This window comes from Marmota monax, unplaced genomic scaffold, assembly GCF_021218885.2.
Source record: "Marmota monax isolate L192 unplaced genomic scaffold, Marmota_monax_Labrador192_F-V1.1 WCK01_AAM20220418_F8-fsc00250, whole genome shotgun sequence".
In the NCBI taxonomy this organism is placed as follows: domain Eukaryota; kingdom Metazoa; phylum Chordata; class Mammalia; order Rodentia; family Sciuridae; genus Marmota; species Marmota monax.
The window spans coordinates 731,483-744,742 of record NW_026693876.1 but is presented as its reverse complement, the minus strand read 5'-3'; the positions used below and the strand labels follow the sequence as shown (position 1 = coordinate 744,742).

Sequence of the window (13,260 nt, the reverse complement as noted above, 5' to 3'; positions counted from 1 at the left end):
ACCTTCCATGGGGAGAAAGAAGAATCACAAAGTAAATATGTAATGCAACTTCAGGTTGTGATAAGCACCCCAAGGATAAATAAAACAGGGCAAGGGGAAAGAGTGACTTGGGTTAGGTTGTGAACAGGATCCTAGCAGCCTGTGTGAGAGACCAAATGCAATGAAGGGGCAGGCGGCAGGTAGAGGTCTATCTGAGCATGCTTATTCTAGACAGAGGGGTCAGCAGGGCAATGTCCCTCAGATGCTGTTGGAACTAGTTAGGCAGAGGGTATAAAGGCCCCAATCCAGAGCTTAAATTTCTTCCAAATATACAATGGGAAAACAGAGTCTTGAGCAGGCGAGTAACATGATGCAATTTATATTTGGAAAAGATCGCCTGTCTGCTCTGTGGAGAGCAAAGGTTTTAATGAACAGTTACTAAAAGGACTCAGTAGCAAATCTTTTATTTCATGAAAACTGTATTATGTGGGGATTCCACACCCTTTTGCATCTTTGTTCCCAGAGGAAGCTATACAAATTTTCAACAACGTAGCATGAGCCTACCTCATTGAACTCAGAAAGCTGAGTCTAGTGTTTCTAAGACTCAAAGTGACAACGTGATTCTTGCCATTGCATGTAAATGTGTATACCATATTGGCCCAAACTGATGCCACATCAGAGTTGTTCTTTTCAGTCTAGGACACAAGGCTGAAAATAGTCCATAGGTCTGGAAGTAGAAAGAGGATGGATTCACAGAACTAGCATCAGGTTTTCTGAGCCACCTGCTCCAACACGAGTGTTTACGTAAAACTTGTACAACTAAAGCAATGCTCAGAGACAGTCTTTCTCTACATTCATAAGAAGTGATTACAGCCTTCTCAAAAGCCCACAGTCGTTGAGATGTGCCAGCATTCCTGGCTTTGGAGGGTAACAATGTCTTCAGTTTGTTTCACAGACTGATTCTTTATTCCTGTGTCTTGTGTAATTTTTTTTCTCTTTTCTATGTATCATGCACATGAGCAGACATTAATGAATGTGAGCAAGTGCCTAAACCTTGTGCACATCAGTGCTCCAACACCCCCGGCAGCTTCAAGTGTTCCTGTCCCCCAGGACAACATTTATTAGGGGACGGGAAATCTTGCGCTGGATTGGAGAGGCTGCCACACTATGGCAGTCAGTACAGTAGCTCTAGCCTCGCACGGTTCTCCCCTGTGAGAAACAACTATCAACCTCAACAGCATTACAGACAGTACTCCCATCTCTACAGCTCCTACTCAGAGTATAGAAACAGCAGGACATCTCTCTCCAGGACTAGAAGGACTATTAGGAAACCTTGCCCTGAAGGCTCTGAGGCAAGCCATGACACATGTGTAGGTAAATGTCAGCCATATTGCATTTCCTTTTGGTGGGCTCACTTCCTGACCAACGTCTAAGAATGTGTACAGCACCTGTCACTAGTTGGGGGTGTTGAACTACATCTAATCTCAACTCTGGGATGACTCAGATTTTGGAGACATTTACTCTGAAACCTAAAACTATTAAAACTTTCATCAAATAAATGATGTATTTTCATGTGTACTTCTAATAGTTTATTGTGGTAGTTTCTCTTTGATCACCCCTGAAAGTGTTACTAAATTTAATGCTATATGGAAATAAATGTCAGTGTATTCAGAATGTGATTTTTTAAAAATAAGGTATATGTATGTAGTGTGGCTGCATTTAATTGATGTAGAAGCAGTGGGTTAAAAGTGACAGTTTTAGCTACTCAGTCAATTGTTCTGTATGGCAACCAATATCCCATTGACTGTTGGTCACATGACCCCCTAGATTATCTTTTCAGTGACATACAAACATACAAAATAATGTAAACCAGGACAAAATTAAGTTGTTCCCAGTGCTGTAAAATATGTGCATTCGATAGCTTTATTTAAACTCACAAGTCTAAACACTTCATTTTTGCAAACAAATGAAGATTAATTTCCAACTTAAGAACTGAGGCTTTGCTTTCAGTTAAACGAATGACAGATGGTAATGTTTCCAACTTAACTTAATTTTCTTTGAGTATCCACAGTTTACATGTGGATAAGCACCAAAGGGAAATTAGCAAAGAGAAATCAACCCCAATATTTGTTAAATAGGAAAAGAAAGCAAGGAGGAAAGAAAGAAATTCTGTTGAAATCCAAAACTCATTATGCCAGTCTCATTTTCGTACAGTTTTTAGGTGTTCTACACTTTTCTTATTCTCTAAAATAAATGTTTACTAATATTCTGTTAAATATTTAAGGATTTCTCTTCCTCCTAATTTCAAATTTAGGTGGTTTTTGTTTGTTTTCCACTTATTTTCTCTCCCCTTCTCTAATCCCTGTTCTTGCATCATTATCTCTTCAGACATGCTTCCCTGGTCAACCTTAGGTGGACCCTGCTTCTCATAAAACCTCTACTCAGTTGGACCCTCCATCCCTCTGAATACTCAAACTTTAGCTTTTGTTCTTTAGGTTCACATTTTTCCAGAGCTTTTCTGTCTAGATATCATGATGTTTCTAAGACTTATTCTAATGGAATTCTAACTTGTGATTAAGTTCCCAGAGCTGAGGGCAGCACCATTTATGCTTCAAACACTAATGTATTTATTAATAATACTCTGCATTTTGTCCAACTTGGCCAAATAATAATACAAAATTGCTAAGTATGTGGACTCCAAACCATTCTGGTTATTGGCCATTTTTCTTACTACAGTCTTAACCCAACTGTTCATAAGTTAAATTTCTTCACTATTCTTTCACTGACAGAATTAACATCTGGCATTTTGTGTTCTGGCTTGGTGTGGTGGCCCATGCCTGTAATCCTAGCAGCTTGGGAGGCTGAGGCAGGAGGATCTTGAGTTCAAAGCCAGCCTCATCAAAGACAAAGCATCTCAGACCCTGTCTCTAAATAAAATACAAAAAGTAGGGCTGGGGACATAGCTCAGTGGTCAAGTGTCCTTGAGTTCATCCCCAGTACCGCCCCCACACTCACACTAGTAGTCATTCTCGCTGAAGGGTTTTCATAGCATATTACCATCTCAGCCTTAGCTTCAGACAGACTCTTGTTTTCTGTTCTACCCTCACTCTCCTAAGAGTCTTTGTTTATGCTAAGATAGATTAACTAAACCACACACATCCTACACCATCTAGCTGATTTCTTCTAATATATCTGAAGGTGCACGTCATTAAAGTTTCTCCGAGTTCTTTCTTTCATAACTAACTGCAATTTCATCATTGTTGAGTCTTATGTTTTCCACCACATGATGGCATATCAGAATTATCTCCCTTAGGCAGCCCTCCACTGTTCAAGGCAGCTACTGTTTCAGAGTGAGGATCAGTCTTTAAGAATCTAAAAGCTGGGTATGGTGGTGCATGCCTATAATCCAGTGGCTCAGGAGGCTGAAGTAAGAGGATCACAAGTTCAAAGCCAGCCTCAGCAATTAGCAAGGTCCTAAGCAACTTGGACTGTTTCTAAATAAAATATTAAAAAGGGCTAGAGATGTGTCTCAATGGTAAGTGCCCCTGGGTTTGATCCCCAGTACAAAAAAAAAGCATCTAGTAAGCTTTCACAACTAGTCAAATTGCTGGATATTTAAATTTATTTGGGGGCAATGACCAAGTTTGGAAATTTCTTAAAATATGGTATTTTATATCATTGGGACTAATAAAGAAATTTTCAGACAGCTCTGTAATTGTGTAACAAGAGCCACTTACAATAAACACCAAATGCCTTTAATTAACTATCTGGGATAGACAAGTTACCAAAGATTCACATTAACACTATGGAATCTTGTTAGAGTTAGGCTGAAATTTAGCTTTGGAAGGAATCGATTTCAAGCTTAGAAGCAATCTAATGTTTATTCTTCCTTTTAAGTGCAGATATCATGCTTGGGAACCCTTCCTGTGTTGAGAGTTTTTATATTAACCACTTGGAGTTCAACATATTTTAAATTTTTCTTGCAATTTTAGGTTAAAGCAAATTTTAAAGGGAAAAAGTAATAAAAGCTCACACAAGTTATGAAATGAATGCTTTGATAACTAAAATGGTGTGAAAACATTGACAAATGTTTGATGAATATTTATCATTAACAGAATTTAAATAATTGTGGTTGTGTTTTCAGCATGTGTAAAATACGCAAGGTGAACAGATCCTTTTTCTATGAATCATCTCCCACTCTTCACTTTGACTTTAGTTCTACCCTACAGCACACCTGTTACCATTTCATGACATGTTTTCTCAGCCCTCTGCTGGTTAGTGCATATTCAAGGACTATGAGAAAATTGAAATAATAGTCAAAGCAAAATATAGTCAGGACAAGAAATCTTGGACATCCCTTATACTGAAAGCAAATCTCAATTACTTTTGCATTATCATCTATTCTCACTCTCCTTTCTATTGTGCTTATGAATTGCTTTTCTTCATACGAACCATCTAGCAAATTAGGAGGTAGGGTAGGTGGTCTTGGCAAAGGATCCAGCTGAGATCTTGAGATGTTAAATGGCCTCCTGAAAGTAGAGTGACTACACATGCCTAGTTGCCACCTGTGCTTGACAATTTTATAAAAAGTTTGATGAATAGTTCACAAAAGTAAAAACATTCCCATTTGATTATATCTGTACATGGGAAAACTATGCATTGGTGTTAGTTGGAGGTCATACAGAGAGAAAGAGACAGCTACAAATTAAAATAAAACCTAGTAAACTCCATTTTCCATTTAATCTCAAGACAAATTATCTTTTAGGTAAATTCTACCATGCTGTGAAGAGTTTAGTTCTTTAGTGGTTTAGGAGCATATATAAATCTGTCACCTCTCTCATTTCAGTCTAACTTATTTAACCAATAAAAAACTGACCAGTTTGGGGCTTCAGCTTATATATGCTTGTAAACAAAATATAGAGATTTTCATATTTTAAAATACAGTGTATACTGTATGGCATGTTTTTATAAAACGCATATTGATGTAAAACAGCTCTGAGCATTTTTAAACACAGAAGTATAAAATCAAGAAATTTTTCTCTCGTATGCCACCAACTTATTTATCAAGGGCTGTCACAGCTTGTGCTTCCGTTTGACCTGTTATGCACTCTGCTTTCTTTCTGAACAGATATTGATGAATGTCAGAACAGAGACACCTGCCAGCATGTGTGTAAAAATACCATTGGAAGCTATCAGTGTATCTGCCCACCTGGTTACCAGCTCATGCTCAATGGAAAGACATGCCAAGGTAAGGAAATGCTGGGGTGCTCACTGCTGCAACTTCACATAAAACCAGCATAGCAGGATGCGAGAAGTATTGTGAATAATTCTCCTACTCAATTCTCCTTCCCCATGCCCGTGCGTCAGACTTATGTTTCAACACTGCTTCTGCAAGTGGGAGAAGCAGTTAAGGGAAATAGTTGTGAATTATTTTTGGTATGGTTTTACTTGAAGGAGCAAGAATGCTGAAGCCAGTTCACATTTTATATTTTTAAAACCTTTTTCCATAGTTAGCTACAATGGAAGGGGAAAATGAGATGAGTACCTCATATATTTACTGAGGTGTAGGGCATGACTTTAATAAGCGAAAAAAAAATACTTATTTTTAGAGCAATCAGTGAGCAATGGATTAAATAACCCATTTAATGATGGGTACAAATGATGTGGGACAGTTATGTGCTGGTACTGCAAATGCAAAAGGTTTAAATTTAAGTGAATAGATCTTGAAGATCTTAACAGTGTAATTTAAGACAGTAATCAAAGTACTAGCTTACAGGTTCTATAACAGAATTGGGAACAAAGTAAAGTGATTTTTTTTTTCTATTACCAATCTCTGCAATTCCCTTTTTACACAAAAATGTTCAAGAACTGTACTATGGTGTATATTATATTACAACAGATATTTGATTAAAAAGGAGTTATCTTGCTTCAGATCTTAAATGATTTAATCTCTAAGAAACTTCCTCGATTTTGTGAACAAAAGTGAATATTATGTAGGTCTTAATATGAATTTTATTTCTGTCATGTACAAACTATTCCTTTGTGAAGAATAACAGGTGAAATCTTCAGAAGAGTACTTTAGCAGTAGCAAGCAAATTGGGACTATTTGGTATTAACAAAAAAAAGTTTCTAGAAATGCTCATGGAACTCATGGTCCTGGAACTATGACCAGGGTGAGAAATGGCTTCACTTAGTTACCATGAGCAGCTCCCATCCCAGCCTACCCTCTTACACTCTGACAGTCCCCAGTTAAGATTGTGGGATTGACAGGGAACCCGAATTCAATGATAACCTTTGCTCCCACTCAGTCACTAAGTATTACTAAGAGTCGACCTCATACAGAATATTTTACTGAGATATAAAGTACTAGAATAACATATTTATATTATAGGGTGGTGTTTGTCCAGAGCAACTGTTACTTCATTTGAGTCAATAGTATAGATACATCAAGGCAATCATTTGTACTCATTGTACAGATAAATAGTATTAATTCTCAGAGTGATTATGTGATCCTCAGGATCCTAAAACAAATTCACTAAACTTCCTATATGTGCACCAGACACCTGGGAGAGAAATGGGGCAAATACTGTTGGATATTTGAAACAACCAAACCAACTGCAAATCTTCTTAGCCAGATTAGAAGAGTTCGATCATAACACATTCAAAAGAGTTTTCCTCTTTTCTAAATTTGGCCTTTTTTTTTTTTTTTAAGTTGCCCTTGTCACTCATTGACTTAAGAGTTTTTCAGTTTTTGTTTACGCTATGGAGTGAAAAATACTGTGAACAAATCAGAAACAGGTGTCAGTTGAAATGTTTGCAATTTAAATGGGTTACATATTTTTGTGGAATTAAAAAATATGAGAGAAAACAATGATACCTTTTGAAGAAGCCTTTAAAGAATTACATGGGAGGGGGTAGTTAGAAAATGAAGCATTTATGAAGAACAAAAGACAGCTTTTAATTCAGACAGGATTTTTTAAAAGCTTTTTATACTAGTGATAGAACTGTCAATAAGAAAAGGGAAATTAATTCTTGTCAAAAGTGGAAATCACCATACTGTAAAATGAAAGCAAAATACACAAAGCTTAACCAATTAAGATTTGCCTAAGAAGTGGTGAAGAGAAACTAAAAGATACTTATGCTAATTTTATGCACCACTAATCTAATTCTAAAAATTTAGAAACATTATTGGCCTTGCATTTGAAGCAAGTTCTCATCTGTCCTTGTTTTATAAAAACTAATCCATAATATTTACCAAAAATGTGAATTACTTCGTACTGTTCTGACATTTTAAGTATTTTCATCTGAAATTATTTTTTGAAAGTATCCAGAAACACTTGGTTAAATGCATTCATATCTTCCAAATCTATCAGTGTGAAATTTTTCAGCCCATTTTGGGATTTGTTTCTGATAGCCATAATAATTATAAGCCCATAGTTTATTAAATATTTAAAGAATAGTATAGAAATTAAAAACTAAACATCACTACACTGTTAAAAGTATGATTTGTTTAACTTTCTTCTGTTTTTGTTTTATTGGTGCATTATAATTATATAATAACAGGAGTCATTATTACATAGTCATACAGTACCTCCCTCCTTTCTTGTGTTTTTTGTTTGTTTGTTTTTAAGAACAGTGAGGAGCGTGATTGGGGGCTAAATGAGGCTAATTAGAAAAACTGAGGGGAAGTTTTTTTGTTTTTTTTTTGTACTGGGGATTGAACCCGGGGCGCTTTACTACTGAGCCACATCCTCAGCCTTTTTCATTTTGTATTTGGAGACAGGGTCTCACTAAGTTGAGCCAGCTGAGGCTGGCATTGAACCTGCGATCCTCCAGCTTCCCCAGGCTGCTGAGATTACAGGTGTGTACCAGCATGCCTGGCTAAGTCCAAAGTCAGATGGCTGTATATAGGCACTTGTAAGGAGCATTGCACCTCCTTAAGTGATTGAATAAACCTAGATCCTGAGTGCAGGAGGGAAAAAGTACAATGAAATAAACCCAAATCAGTTCTCCCAAGAGGTGCATCCTGACTACACTTCTATCATGAAATAGGTGTTGGCCAATGGGTACCTGTTTCTCTAAGTTCTGTTTTAATTGTCCTTAATTCTAGTGTTTTAATTGTTTCTCCTTAACATCTCTGTGCAGAAAAAACGAAAACAAAATAAAGATCATTTTGTTTGCATATTTCCCCCATGTTACTGTTACAGTAGGATGAGCCTCCTCTGCCACCAGGTGAGGATAGACTGCACAGACTCGGGTGAACTGTGCTCCTTTTAGTCAAATTTGAATAGCTTGGGGGTCATTCATTTCATCCTGGACCTTTTATTCTTTATTGTGTCTCTTTCCTCAAGATCTGTACAGTCTCCCCAGAATTTACTACTACTTTTATTTCTACTATCCTACTTCCCACTTAACAATTTGAGCTTACAAAACAGATGAGAAAGTTCCCTCACATTTTAAAGAGGTTCTTTACTTTGCAAAAGCATCCACAAGTGTGCTTTAGATTTTTTAGCTTGTTTGTAGAGCATTTAAAATATTTGCTTTACAAAACTCAAGTGTACTCTGTTTTTCAAATATAAAAGACACCAGAGAGCTCTTAAGAGCTGGAGAAGGGGGCTATTATTTTTTTTAAGTGTTTTTCAGAAATCTACACCAGGGAACATGATTACCATTTCATGGTTGAAACTTAGGCCACCATATTGCAGATATCCACAATGGCAGCTCATTGGGCCACCTCTTCCCCCCCGCCCCGTTGCTGATGCCGTTTTCCTTTGCTCTGCCCAGATGTGGATGAGTGTCTGGAACAGAATGTGCAGTGTGGGCCCAATCGCATGTGCTTCAACATGAGAGGAAGCTACCAGTGCATCGACACTCCCTGCCCACCTAACTACCAGCGGCATCCTATTTCAGGGTATGTCTTGCCCTCTCATCCCAAACAAGCTTCTGAAAAATCCGTCATCTCTCTCCAGTCTGCACCCTGTCTGTGCCCATGTTAACTCATAGACTTTCCACAAACTCAAGGGGGTTGTGGGGTGACACTGTGTTCCTTCTTCAGTGAATGGGCAAGAAATGAGCTCAGTGGTCACTGCAACCTATGCCATCACTTCTGGCTGCCAAGGTTTCCCAGAGCACTGTCCCCAGCACAAAAACACTGTGTACCCAACATCTAGAACTCTACCTCTGCAGAGAGCATCTTAGGGGTGATAGAGCCTGCCTTTCTTGGAAATGTCCCAGTTTCCATTTGTGAAGCCTCAGGACTCTTAAGTGCTCTCAGCGTATAGAGCACTCCAAGCAGTACCTTGTCTGTGGTTAGGATGACTCGCGGGGCAATGGGAGATGGAGATGAGCGAGGATGAGTCAGTAGTCTGCCCATGCTTGTTGTCTTGCTGACACGTCCTGCTGTCTCAGTCTTTGCTGGGTTCTAAATGTTATGCCCAGACTAGGTACCAAGGTAACAGGATGCTTGAAGACAGTGATAATGTTCATTCTGGATCGTGCCTACTATGAAGAGGTTCTTAAAGCCAAATACTCATTGGGGCTCACACTCGGTTTGACTCTTGGTCATGCCTACCAAGTTACTGGACCGTGGTTAAGTATGGTTTGCTCAGAATCCACCAAAAAAAAAAAAAAAAAAAATTTGTAATTGGTCTCATGGGAATAGGAAAGGAAAGGAGAAAATTAGAATTATGGACTTTTGAAATGTCTAGAAATACTATGAATACTATGACTAAAGAATCCATATCTTCTTCAATGGTCCTCTGCTTTTTTTTCCCCTCCCCCTCTCGATTTCTGGCAACAATTTGAAAGTCATCATGACTTAAAAAGCAGTCATTGTGGGCTCTGGAAAAAGAATATATGGTTTTTAATCTAAAATAATATGAAAGATAATTACAAAGGAAGTTCTCCCCCGGGGCCAGGATTTTTAGAAAAATAAGCCAAATATCAGTGTATCCTATTTCAGCTTTCAAACAGTGTTAGGATAGATGTTATAATTTTAAAAATAGCTTATATTCCTCCTTTTAAGAAGTATTTGTTTCCAATATGTACAGATGCTTTTGTTTTCAAAACTGACTTTTCATTTCAAAGAAAAGTACACTTGGAACTGGGGATCTCAGCAGTAGAGCATCCATGAGGCTCTGGTTCAATCGCCAACGAGCCCCACCAGATGCTCTCTGCAGAGGTAGAGTTCTAGACGTTGGTTACATGGTGTTTTTATGCTGGGGACAGTGCTCTGGGAAACCTTGGCAGCCAAAAGTGATGGCATAGATTGCAGTGGCCCTATGCAACTCACGGTATTTGTGCTTACTTCAAGAGCTCCAACGTTTCTTGCTTTTAATGGAGCAGAGAGATGGGTACTTGACTCTAGACCATAATCTCTTAGCCATCTGGCATGACTTAGGCTCACCCCATGCTCTCTGTTACTTACTGCTGTTGCAGTCTTACTGGCTTCTGCATTTAATGCCTAAATGTTGTCATAGTCGCCTGGATCATGCTCTCTCCTGCCTCCAAACCAGATAACTTTGTGTATTCCACGTTTGTTGTCCTTAGGTTCTGCCTCAAGAACTGTCCACCCAATGATTTGGAATGTGCCTTGAGCCCATATGCCTTGGAGTATAAACTTGTCTCCCTCCCATTTGGAATAGCTGCCAATCAAGATTTAATCCGGCTGGTTGCATACACGCAGGATGGAGTGATGCATCCCAGGACAACTTTCCTCATGGTGGATGAGGAACAGACAGTTCCCTTTGCCTTAAGGGATGAAAACCTGAAGGGGGTGGTGTATACCACCCGGCCACTTCGAGAGCCAGAGACCTACCGCATGAGGGTTCGAGCTTTATCCTACAGTGCCAATGGGACCATTGAATATCAGACCACATTCATCGTTTATATAGCTGTCTCTGCCTATCCATACTAAGAAGCTCTGCAGAACCTCTTCACACAGTTAAACCACATTTTAATCATTACAGTCAACTTCCTCTCCAACAGTTGCAAACTTGGCAACTTGAAAATGGTGCTCTCCTGTTTCGTGTGCCTTCCTTGATACTGCTGAAGTATTTTTATGCTCCCACCATGGTCATATATTTTAGTAAGGTCTAGAGGAGTCCCTTATTATTTTCTTTATTTATTACACTGGAGCAGTTACTTTCCAAAGATGATTCTGAATATCTAACAGGACATAGCAGTGATGTTTATGAAACAAAAACAACTAAATTCAAAGTTAAGTCGATTGAGCATGTGACTATTTTCAGAATAAACTAGTTGCTCTGTTTTGATAAAAGCTTATGAAATGAAAAAAAATTTTTTCAAGTACTGATACTTTATAATAGGACAACTATTTTCATTTAAGGCAGGAGAGGGGAATACCACATTTTGCAAATATAGTACCACTACCAGAGAGTTTAACTCCAAATGGTGCTTACCTTGACAGAACATACAAAATAAGGATATCATTTTTATTGATTTGTGAAATCATCTGAACAACTTATGGTAATAGAAAAATTTACTTTGCTCTAACATTTTGATCCAATCCGCTGGGGACAAAGATCCATGCCATTGACAATCTTTCAGTTAGCTACCATAACTTTTACAATTTTGTGGGTCTTTTTTATTTTTCTGTTAAGGAAAACAATTTTTAAAAATGCCAATAAGACAGGTTTTTTTTTTTAATCTTGTATGTTCAAATTAACACATTAAACGTCAATACACTGTACATGGTGGTACCAGACTCTGTAAGCAATTGCCAAGATGTATTCTATTTTTATGAAGTGTATATATATATTACCTTAGTATGTATTTTCTATATAATATCTTGATGGGCTCTTTTATAAAATTATTTTATAAAAAACAATGTCACAATAAAGTCACTCTAAAAAAATTTTTTTACAACTTTTTTCCGAACCTGAAATGTGTTTCCTTATAGCTATAACAGATTTATGGTCATATATAAATATGTATACATCACAACAGCCCTTGAAATAGGTGGTATTATTATTCATACTTTATAGAGCCCTTGGACACCAATAACTTAAGCACCTTTCTTTAGACATCACAGCTTGTGAGAGAAAGGAGGGCATTTCTGCCACTATCTCCTCAGACTTCAAATCAAATGATGTCTTCAGTACAAGTTTCCTCAGCCATCTAAACAGTGACCTTATCTCTAGTGAATCTACCTCTCACCTGTGATAGATATTAAACTAGTGAAGGCCAAATCATGGCCTAGGATTGAAGGATTTTTACTTAGGATCACATTATTCAAAGAACCCTGAAAAATGTGTCTCATCCGTATGTAGTCAGGCAGGTGAGGCTCTAAGTTTACCAGAGAACAGTGTATAGAACGCTAGTCCAACAAAAGGTACTTTGAGTCAAAGGCATTTCAGAGTCAAACAAGTTCAAGAAGCACTGCATAATATGTCCTCCTATAAAAGATTTACTATGAACACTGCACATTTAAAGGATCTTAAAAGTTCAGTAACAAGTTTAAGTTGTTCAGGCCAACTTTTTCCAAGGTATTTAATCATAAACCTTCCCCCCCCAATATATAGTGATATCTCACTTAGAACTTGGGGAAATGCACTGTACTTGAATCAGTATACCCGCTTTACTCCTCAGACTTAGGACTTTTAAATGGCTAGGCACATTGGCACATGCCTTTAACCCCAGTGGCTCAGGAGGCTTACTTAGGCAAGAGGATCACAAGTCCAAAGCCAACCTCAGCAACTTAGTGAAGCCCTGTCTCTAAGATATAAAAAGGGGCTGGGGATGTTGCTCAGTGGTTGAGTGTCCCTGGGTTCAATCCCTGGTACCAAAAATAAATAAGTATTGATGGCATGCCTGTTTTGTCCTTTGCCCAAACCCATCATTCCATGAGTAGAATATACATAGGGATACGACAACCATCTTGTAATAGTGTAGCAACAACTCTGAGGACAAAAGCCTACATAATGATAGGGAAGGAAGGAAGGTAGGAAGTTGGGAGGAAGAGCCTGGAACCTTCTATGATAATGTTGAACCATTTTATTTATTTTTTAAAATATTTTTTAGTTATAGTTGGACATAATACCTTATTTAATTATTTATTTTTATGTGCTAAGGATCAAACACAAGACCTCACATGTGCTAGGCGAGCACTCTACCATTGAGCCACAGCCCCAGCCCCTGTTGAACCGTTTTATAAGCCCTGAGATGGTTACCCCAGGACTTCTAGTTGTTTGAGACTAATAAACTATTAATTCAATAAACAATTGACTTAAATAAGTATCTATTGCCCTCTAAATACATGCA

At 38.0% G+C, this 13,260-nt stretch overlaps 1 protein-coding gene across 3 annotated transcripts in view; it reads left to right on the top strand.

The window, feature by feature from the left end:
- Nucleotides 1–11,859, top strand: part of Hmcn1 (hemicentin 1) — a 390,873-nt gene extending 379,014 nt beyond the window's left edge. For 2 of the 3 annotated variants that reach the window (XM_046462680.2, XM_058585111.1), the window contains 4 exons: nt 1,003–1,353; nt 5,108–5,227; nt 8,764–8,890; nt 10,528–11,859. In XM_046462680.2, coding sequence (XP_046318636.1) covers nt 1,003–1,353; nt 5,108–5,227; nt 8,764–8,890; nt 10,528–10,894 — 965 coding nt within the window. In that variant the 3' untranslated portion in view covers nt 10,895–11,859. The remainder of the gene's footprint in view (nt 1–1,002; nt 1,354–5,107; nt 5,228–8,763; nt 8,891–10,527) is intronic. The other variant, XM_046462681.2, reaches the window with a different exon arrangement.
- Nucleotides 11,860–13,260: the final 1,401 nt, after the last annotated feature.